This window comes from Sinocyclocheilus rhinocerous, unplaced genomic scaffold, assembly GCF_001515625.1.
Source record: "Sinocyclocheilus rhinocerous isolate Xijiao unplaced genomic scaffold, SAMN03320098_v1.1 scaffold36, whole genome shotgun sequence".
Taxonomy (NCBI): Eukaryota; Metazoa; Chordata; class Actinopteri; order Cypriniformes; family Cyprinidae; genus Sinocyclocheilus; species Sinocyclocheilus rhinocerous.
In genome coordinates this window covers 482586-493516 of record NW_015664459.1, presented here as the reverse complement: position 1 = coordinate 493516, position 10931 = coordinate 482586, and the positions used below count along the sequence as shown (strand labels likewise).

The following is a 10931-nucleotide window of genomic DNA, read 5'->3' as shown; positions in this document are numbered from 1 at the left end:
TCAGGGCTTGGTTTTTGCTCTGATATGCATTTTCAGCTGTTAGACCTTTTATTAAGATGTGTGTGCCGTTCCAAATCATACCCATTCAGTTGAATTTGCCACAGGTTAACTTCACTCGAAGTGTAGTAACATCTACAAGCAATATAAATGCTCCTGAGCTAAACTTCAACCGTCCCAGATATATAATAAATATAAATTGAATACTTATGCAATGGAATCATTTGTTTTTTATTTTTAATAAATTTGCAAAGATGTTAAAAAGCTGTTTTTTGCTTTGCCATTATGGTGTATGGAGTGTAGAATGATATGGGAAAAAAGTAATTTAAAGCAATTAAATAAATAAACAGCGATGAAAGGGCCCTCGCACCTGGGCTCACCGCCACCCGGTGGCTTTAGGAAAACAGCTAACGGTGGGCAATATGAATTAAAAGTGATAAATATAGGAGGAATTTGTCAAAGCTGGTGGCGCTATGACTGTAACTGAATGTTGGCATGTAGATGTCTTCAGACCAGGACTTTTATCAAATCTGTGAAGTTTGGTGCAGATTGAACATGGTATGTTTGAGTTAGTGTAAAACATGACATTTCCTGTTGCCAACAGGTGGCGCTATAAATTATAACTGAATATTGGCATGTAAATGTTTTCAGGCCAGGACTCTTACTAAACATGTGAAGTTAGGGGCAGACTGGACATTGCATGTTTAATTTAGTGTAAAACAAGTAATTTCCTGTTGGCAGCAGGTGGCACTATGATTATAACGAAATATTGGCCTTAAAAGTGCAATAGGTGATTGTCTTCAGAAAACTTTTTTGTTATGCTGGTTGAAAGTCTCTTCACATCCCGATAGCAATCATTAAGTTAAGTGGTCTAAATGTATTTATGTGTATTTCTATATTCTGTGGAAGGCGTAGGACCAAGAAATGAAAACGCTCTGTCTGATGTATCAGCATACCTCTGCGCACCCAGTTCGCGCACACAGGATACGTCATCCGTGCATTCACGCACGCTGTGCAGACAGAGCAAGAATGGCAGACAAACATCAACAACCCGATCTTCCTTCCTGGTATTGTAGTACTTTTAAAGTTTTCTCACCGGTGAATGACACATGATGTAGCACAGCGGTTCCCAATACCAGTCCTCGCGCCCCCCGATCTTCATATTTTGCATGTCTCACTTATTTAACACACCCGATTCAGATAACCAGCACGTTAGAAGAGAGCTATGTGCATGAACTGTGTTCCGATAGATATGATAACACAGTGTTCATTGCTCCCTACTCCCTGAGCAGGGGAAATCCGTTGAAGTTTACTTCACTTCGGAACATGTGCTGGAATTGGGAACCGCTGATGCAGCCTATTGTAGTAATGTTGTCTCTGGTATTCTGGTCTGTGAGCGTATATGCGTTCAGGGGGCGTGGCTTTGGACGGTGATTGCAGGGAGGGTGGGACATTCGCTTTCAGTGCTAACAGGCTAAAGTTAGCATTTTCCAAGATCTCATACTGCACCTTTAAGATGTGTTAAGGCCAGGACTCTTATCAAACATGTCAAGTTTAGGGCAGATCAGACATTGCATGTTTAACACTAGAACCGCCACGGGATAAATTTTACCCGTGGCTGTTTTTAAAACGTACATAAAATATTTTTAATAAAACATTCAAGTCTCCCAGTCACTGACTTTTACTAAAATTGTGTGATTTACAATCCCCTGTTGTTAAAAACTGTTTAGATAAAACCAGATAAAAAAACGGGGTATTTATACCTATAATTATACCTGGTTCTCAAATGTACCCTGCTATGTTGCTATTTATTCTAGTCTGCCTGTTTCCTGAAGAAAACAAATCAGATCTGATGTAGGCTAATGAATAAAACCTTTTTTTTTTTAATTATCTAGACACTTCTTTGCGAAGACAGTAGCATAATACAGTGAAATAATATGTTATTTAGCCATTCAGAAACAGCTGTCATGTGCGTGGGTAAAATTTACCCGCTGGTGGTTTTAGGTATACAGTGACCCCTGGCGGTTCTAGTGTTAAGTAAGTGTAAAACAAGTCACTTCCTGTTGCCAGTAGGTGGCGCTATGACTATAACCGAATATGATCATGTCTTCAGGCCAGGACTCTTATCAAACTTGTGAAGTTTGAGACAGATTGGACACATGACTTTCATGAGTTACAACAACGTCCTGTTTGATGGCATTAATAGCATGCTTTAGCACTTAGTAAGTGTTGCTAGCATGTTTGAGCATATTTCTAGTATGTTTAGCACACAATGGCATATTTTACTGTATTGCTAATAGTGCATCACAGTGTTAAACATGTCACTTCCTGTTGACAGTAGGTGGCGCTATCACTATAACTGAATCTTGGCATGCCGATGTGTTCAGGCCAGGACTCTCATCAAACATGTTAAGTTTGGGGCAGATTAGACACTGCATACCTGAGTTATAGCAACTTCCTGTTTCATTGTATTAATAGCATGATTTAGCAAATTAGCTAAGTGTTGCTAGCATGCTTTACCATGTTTCTAGCATGTTGCTAGCCTATTTAACACTTGCTGATACTTTTTAATATATTTCTAGAAGTATATTACGGTGTTGAACATGACACTTCCTATTGCCAGCAGGTGGTGCTATGACTATAACCGAATATGGGCATGTAGATGTGTTCAGGCCAGGACTCTTATCAAACGTGTGAAGTTTGGGGCAGATCGGACTGAGTTACAGCAACTTCTTGTTTCAAGGTGAAACATCGAACTTTGTCAGGCCGCCAGGGACACGCCCTTCGATGAAAACTCAAGATCTTCGCAATTTAGCAATTATGATATGAAAATCCATAACTTCTTTATGACATTGTCTGAAGATGATCTCAATCAGATTTGGTGAAAAACAGGCCAATGGTCTAGGAAGAGTTCAAATAATTGGTATCATTGTTCTCAGTCTGACTCAAGGAATCTATCAAGACCAGTTTCACTACAATAGGGAAAATTAATGAAAATATATTAGCAATTTTTGATATTTCATTATAATTTGTGCCCCACAACATTTTGAGTACCTTTAAGGGATTGTGTTGAAGACATGTACCAAGTGTCAGAATGATAAGCCAATGTGTTTGTAAAATGTATCATTTTACAACAACATTTTAAATGACTCTTGCCTAAAATGCCCAACAGAGGAAAACTCTTCACCCTGGAATGCTGCATTGAATATAAAGAGTCCAGTCTTGTGAGTTTTGGCCAAAATGTTCAGAAGTTAAAATTGCATATTTTCTGACCACTGAAAAAGTAGGGTTTCCAAGAACGGTGCAATCGAATCGTCTTCTTGAGCCAAGGAATCAGAGGGGATCAGACAAGGAATCAAAGTTACTAGCATAAACATAACTGTAAACTTGGACAGTTGATGTTGAAAGAAAGATTGATTTAGAGATTTCAACTGTGATTAATGTTCCGACTGTTCTCTATCTGTGTGCCAAATTTCAACATTTTGGTGAGACACAAATGGCGAACAAATGGCGATTACTGGGGTCCAATCACCAACGGCACATGTACACAAAATATGTGATAAAACTGCCATATACGTTTCCATATATTTTGTTTTACCACAAGAGATACAGCCTCAGAATCTTTTTGGCATCATGCCAGTAAATTGGTTGATAATGATGATACTCTAATCTAATTGTTTATAAGAATAAATTAATAAAAATGGTTTTGTCTATCAACATGAAATCTATGCCTTTTTGCTGGCATGGTCTGAAGATTATTTGAGTCGAATTTGTTGAAAATCAGACTACAGGTCTAGAACGAGTAGGTTTTCAAAGTAGGCTTTCAAAGAATAAAGACTAGAATAGAAGAAGGCTTCCATAATTCATAATTCATATTGATTTCCTCAGCATTATCCAAGCAATCAATCAAGACCATTTTCATTACATTAGACAAAATTAATCAAAAGCTATTACATTTTTTTTTACAATTTCATTATAATTTTTGACCACAAGATGGCACTGCCCCAGAAAGTTGAGTGCCTTCAGGGAATGATGCCCAAGACACGTTATGAGTGTTGTAATGATAACCCAATGTGTTCGTAAAATACAGATAGAGGCAAATACAGAGACTATGTTGAGATAATAGCATCACATCTACTTTGGTGTGCTCGTCACCAAATTGGTTTGCATATTATTTGAGAACAGTTTGGATAATACACTTGAATTTTAACTCAACTTGATAATTCAACTAACCTTTGGTGCTTGGCCCCTAATAATGCTTAACAGAACAGTTAATGTTCACATTATTAATAAAGCTTGTTTGGTGGTCTAAATGACATGTCTCTGATTCCCATCTCTATGTCCTATCCCAGATTGCAGTGCAGTATAATAGGATGAAATAGTAAAGAGGCTTAGTGCCACTGGGCAGCATGTCTTCCTCAATCTGTAAATGCTATTTATGCTCACTCAAACACTGGGTCAGCTTGCTTACACCAGAGACACAACTGACATGGTCACAACTCTAATCTCTAAACAATACTCTTAAAATATGTTAAAGGGGTCATATGATGCGATTTCATTTTTTCCTTTCTCTTTAGAGTGTTACAAGCTCTTGGTGCATAAAGAAGATCTGTAAAGTTGCAAAGACTAAAGTCTCAAATCCAAAGAGATATTCTTTATAAAAGTTAAGAGTTAGCCACACCTACCTAAAACGGCTCGTTCGAACACGCCCCCACATACAGTGGGGGTTTTGTAAAAATCGACGCGTTTCAAAAAGGCGGGGCATAGAGGAGAAACAATAATGTACAGTATGTGGAAAATAATGTGTTTTTTTAACTTTAAACCGCATAAACACATTTCATTACACCAAATACACAAAATAATGTTCTTTTTAGCAGCATCATATGACCCCTTTAATGGGTCATTTGCTTTTGGTTCTTTTGGTTTTGAAGTTGGCATGTCAAAACAAGTGAGAATGTGTCTTTGTAGTTTGGCGTTTCATCCTGTTGTATATAAACCTGTAAATTGTGGTAAAGCGAAAATGTATACAGTTGAATGAATTGAACTTCATAATTGATGAACTTTACACAGTTAACAATTAACTGACTTTAACTGAAAAAAAAACAGTTTACTGTTTACTATTGTCCTTATTTTTGAGCTGCTTTAAAGCAGAATTGAATTATGTTTGCATCACTGAAACATTATTTTTCTGTTTAAGATTGTAAAACTGTTTTGACACAATCCATGCCCTATATAAATAAAGCTGACTTGACTTGACTAAAGTACAGGGAGAAAAGGTGTGTGTGTGTGTGTGTTATCACATGTAATGAAATAATGGACTAAATTAAAATGAAATGTAATTAAGAGGCTTAAGCAGAATAATGAAATTAAAAATAAAATATTGTAACTGAAAATGAATGTGATTTGGGGACAAAATTCTTACCCTTCTTCCATCAGGTGAATGTAACCTGAGCACCGGGAAGTGCATAACCTCTGACATGCGATCTAACAATACGTCAAATGAGTATGTTGTTCTTCTCTGCAGCATCAGGGTGTGCTTCACTTCTGGCTCTCCATTACGAAACAGTACTAGCCGCTTTGGTGTGTGCAACAAGATGGCATGCTCATTCCGTCTTGCGCTTAAGGTTCCATGTTGAGCAGAGCTATGTGTATACCAAGCCAAGCAACGGGCACTAACAGGACGAGCGTGATACCAGGGAGGCAGTTTCCGGCGTGCTCGTTCCAAGTCAATAGGTTTGACAGTTCGACGATCAGAGCAAATGTAGGAGTGACCATGATGTAACTGATCAAGAGACTGAACCGCCGTATGACCACGAGGAGTTGTAATAGTGCGCACACCAAATGGCAGTGGCACACGTTTAGATAGGCTATCCAGGAGAGCCTCAAAGGTTTTAAAGGTGCGGCTGTTGATAACCACAGGCAGACCGCTGAACTGAGAATCACCACTTTTATAAAAGCACACACGTTTGGAGGCAGTTGGCTCAGTGATGTGTAGTGGCCGTGATGTCATCTGAGTGTGACCACTGGCGGTAGACTGAGCCTGTGGAATAGCCTTCCGCAATACTGGAGCTTCACTCATGATCGCAATTTACCTGCATCGTACATGAAAGGCAGGCATGATGAGGGTGAAAGAAATAACTCAAACAACTCAGTTTATCAAACAGACATAATCTAACTGATTATGGCCAACACAAAATATTAACAAACCATATCAATCTGCACATCCCTGAGGCTTCAAAAATCATGCTTTTGACCAAAAACACACTCAAGTGAACCCATTCCTTTTTTTAATATGATCAACATTTCTAAAAACACCAGCTTAAACATTACGATTTAATAATTTAATTTAGTTTATTATTTAATAATAATAATCATTATTTTCTCTATGCTGGAGGAAAATGCCTTTTACATTTTAGAAATGATTATTATAAACACATACTGATTGACCACTAGTCTGAATATTGGAGAGGCAGTAGGCTACAGACTCTACATCACCGTTGATGGCAGATGTTGTTTACTGTTTAACAGGCCTGGATTTAACAATCACTAGAACTGCTCCAATCAAATTATCATTCAGCCACTTAATTTAGTTTAATACCACTATATTAATATTAATGAAGATCTTTTTCAGACAACAAGCTTTAAATTGTAAAGACTGCCTCAAAGTGTTTTTAATAGATTATGTAATAATCTTTCTTTAATTATTTTCAATAGTTATTATAATTAATATATAATGATTAAACCCAATTAACACATTTAATTTTATCTTGTTGACAGTCAGAATGGCTATTATGAACAGCATTACATTCCATCACAAGGTTACCATAAATAAATGTTATTTTTTTCATACACAAGAAAATAATTATTTTCATTTATTTTCTAAAAACTAATGTCCATTTGTGGTCTAAGTATAGCTTAATACAAAGAAGATTTGTTCGATGACAACTACAGACAATTTAAGCAAACACGTTACAAGCCTCAAAATCAACCTTAAATAACAAACTCCATGTACAGTCATAAAGTTTGAAAAATACTCACTGTGTTCCTCATCTTGAGCAGGATTTAAGTTAACGTACCTAAACAATTTATCGCACCTAAGCACTGTCATATGCTGCACGGAGCAGCCCTACGATGGAGACTAGACGTTATTTTGGGCAACTGCTTCAGACTTCATTTGCTTAATCTTTGCTCACTTGTAATCTAACCAACCAGGGACAGCATTACACATGCAGCCCAGCTTTAAGAGTGTGTAAGCTGCGCTTGCTATTATCTACACTGTTGATCTACTACAGCCTTCAGGTTTCTCTATTTTAGCACCATCACTCAAGCTCACTAACTATAGGCAATGCCTTAAGTAAGAATAAATACCTTTAAGAAAATACGATCAGTGGCATTGGAAAATAAATAAAATAAATAAATGCTATTCATATAATTCAAATAAATAATTAATAGCCTATTAGTAGTGTTATTCAATTTCAGTCTTCGTTTTCCAGGGACAGTCTCGATTTTTTGTTGTCTTGTCCCCGACTGGAGTTGTCTGCGTAAATGTCCCCATTATATGTTCAAAACACCCCTCAAATACTGCAAAATGCCAGACAAACTTCGCCTGTTGGATACCAATTGTGCAGCCTAGTGATTATTTTAACCAACAACAAATGGTCTGCTATTTTCATGACGAGACACCGTAATAGGTTATCACATAGCTTAAATTATATATGTTAAATTAAATTATACCATGTGGGTTAAAGTACATCCCGATGTGAATAATAGTAAAAAATACAAAAATAAATAAATACGCTTGCACAACTATTGCATTTGCAGAAAAAAATGAGCCCAACGTGCAATATAACTGAATAATAATTAGGATAGTATAGATTTGTTTTGTTTTATTTTTGTGATATGTTAAATAATTTTTCTATAGCCTAACATAATACTGTTTTGATCTATTTGCAATTATTCCTATTTCTATTTGTCATGGTAAGTTAAATTGTATTTTAAAACGGTTAGTTCTGGTGTAGAAGATTTCTTATGCACCACAGGACCAAACCCGCCAAAAAGGATGAACACCAGTAGACTCTTTTAAGGTGTTTACTGCAAGCATAGAATGGGACAGTATTACAACAATCGTCTCTGTTCTGTTTATAATCTCTCCTCAGAGTGCCTCCTGCAGACTGAAGAGTATGGCACCCCTGGAACATACCACTGATCAGAGAGGGGAGGTATATCAATTGGCAAAACTCGATGACATATAACATCTTTCTGTTCAAACACATGCAGTATGGAGCAATTGTGCAATTGCTGTTTTTTAAAAAAAAGCAAACACAGATGATTGAATGCCACATAGAACACTCATAATTCCAATGTTGTATGAATTGTATATGTATTCTTCAACCCCCCTTAATGACATGTGGGGTACTCCAATCTGAACTTCTTTGATTTATTCTTTGTCTTATAAATAAAATGCATTTTGATGAAACGCAACACATTCACACCATTACATTCACCCCTCCCAGTTTCATCAAAATTTATGGAATAATAAAAATATGAAAATGGGGTACATTTTTCCTTACTTGACCTTGAAACCATGACGTGAAGTCGTCTGTGAAGACCACAGATTAATCCGTCAGATAGATAAATGCCCATATACATAAATACAAAGGTTAGTTATATGATTTCCCCCAAACTGTTTTCCTTAACTACATGTTCTTTTGTAAGATAATTTTAGATTTCAAAAAATGTGGACAGCATTTGCATCAAATCAGTAAGAGTTTCTTTTTTTTCCAGGTTCAGTCATCAACATACTCATGGATTCTATCAACCTCCTAACTGGCTTCACCATCCTACCAGACCGTGTATGCACAGTAATGCCATTTAATTTTACACTGTTGTCTTTCTTTCCTGTGTCACTGTCCTCAACACTTACAGAGCTTTCTACACTCGAGCAATGTCTTAAGCAGTCAAGTGAACTACTACTACCACTTAGGGTGCAGCCTGACACAGTCGTATTACTCAGGGTGTCTTCTGACTGAATACACTCACTCCACTGCTTACCTGGATTCCCAACATCATCGTCCAAATCCGCATCAGGAAAATCAGTGGGTGAATGCTGACTGCCTACATCATTTTGCCTAGATCCTCTTTGTGTATCTGCTCTCGACACGTCTTGTGGTTGAATCTCTGGACCCTCAGTTTGAAGCACCCAAGCAGCAGTTCTCTGGTCATCATAGTCTTCATCAACATCCCTCGGTGCTTCCTTAGGGTCTGGCTCCTCCATATCTGACTCGTCCTTCGACAAGGTTGAAAGTACAGTAGATTCAGTATCACTCTGGCCGATCGGAAGGAAATTTACAGGCAGTATGAAGTTCCTATGAACTACTTTGTTCTTCTTTGTGACAGGGTCCTCAACTTTGTAAACATGCACATTAGGGTTTTTCCATGTGACAACATAAACAGTTGAATCCTACAGATCAGCCAATTTCCCTCTTGCGCGTCCCTATGATTGGCCAACAGAACGTTGTCTCCAATCTCCAAGGCAACGCCTTTGACTCGTTTGTTGTACTGTTCAGCCTGCTTCTTCTGAGCCTGTGTTGTGCTGCCTTGAGCAATCCTAATGGCTTCCTTTAGGTTTCTCTGGAATGAATTGACATAATCATTATAATCCACCACTTCATTATCTCTCAGTACACTCTCAAACATGATGTCTACTGGCAGTCTTGGAACCCTGCCAAACATGTATTGTGCAGTTGTAAGCAAAAGTTAAGCATCTGTTTTGTATCATCTGGGGCCAGTGCACTTTTGCTCTAGCAGGGAGAGAGTGAATCATGTTGCCAAGAGTTCTGTTGAACCTTTCTGTTTGGCCATTCCCATAGGGTGGTAGGGGGTGGTGTGAGATTTCTTTCCTCCTGATATTTCCAGCAGCTCAGATATAAGTTTACTCTCAAAATTCGCTCCTTGGTCGGAGTGGATCCTACGAGGAAACCCATACACATAGAAGAACTGGTTCCAGAGTTTTTGGGCCACCACCTTTGCCATCTGATTAGGACAAGGTAACGCATGTGCCAATTTGGTAAAATGGTCTGTGAGAACGAGCACATCCACACTGTCACCATTCCTCCCCTCAGCAGACCAAAAATCAATGCACACCAGCTCTAGTGGTTCACAAGTTTTGATAGATTCCAAAGGTGCCCTAGCATCTGGCTCTGGTGTCTTGCTAAGAACACAACGTTTGCAGTGCGTCACATACTTCCTCACCTCATTATCCCTTCCATTCCAGAAAAATTTCTGGCGAACTATATGGAGGGTTCTACTCTTGCCCTGATGGCCCACATCATTGTGAGTTCCCCTTAAGACGGTCAACTTCAGAGAGTTAGGCACTACAAGCTGATACCTTCTCTTCCCCACTTTATCCTTAGATATCCTATAAAGGACTCCATCTCTGATCTCCAGTTTTTCCCAATGTTTCAACGTACGGAGCACCTGAGCTGTCTCGTGAACCTTTTCTCTCCGTGACGGTCGTCATTTTCTTTCAAGGACGTAGATCACCCGCACCACCACATCATCGTTCTGTACCCATAAATACACATGAAATAGACGAAATGACTAGCAATATGGACACTATATTCTCTAATACATTAGAAGCTGTTGCCCTCATCCATTTAAGATCAAAGTCGAAAGGTGCTAACTTCGAGACCCACCGTTGCTCGCAAGCGTCACGCTTGGGCTTGGTCATGATGTATGTTAATGGGTTATTGTTTAGCACTGTAAAGTGAGCTCCTTTTAACCAATGAGCAAACTTATCACACACCGCCCATTTAAGGGCAAAGAATTCCAACTGATGTGCTGGGTACCTGGCTTGAGAGCAGGACAAGGATTTGCTTGCAAATGCAACCGGTCTTGGTTTGAGCTCACCATCAACCACCTGACTCAGAACTGCA

General features: G+C 38.3%; 1 protein-coding gene across 1 annotated transcript in view; it reads right to left on the bottom strand.

Moving 5' to 3' along the window:
• Positions 1-7177, bottom strand: part of LOC107730103 (oxygen-regulated protein 1-like) — a 14438-nt gene extending 7261 nt beyond the window's left edge. Inside the window, exons 1-2 of the mRNA XM_016540836.1 lie at positions 7036-7177; positions 5420-6089 (exon numbers count right to left, since the gene is read on the bottom strand). Coding sequence (XP_016396322.1) covers positions 5420-6076 — 657 coding nt within the window. The 5' untranslated portion in view covers positions 6077-6089; positions 7036-7177. The remainder of the gene's footprint in view (positions 1-5419; positions 6090-7035) is intronic.
• Positions 7178-10931: the final 3754 nt, after the last annotated feature.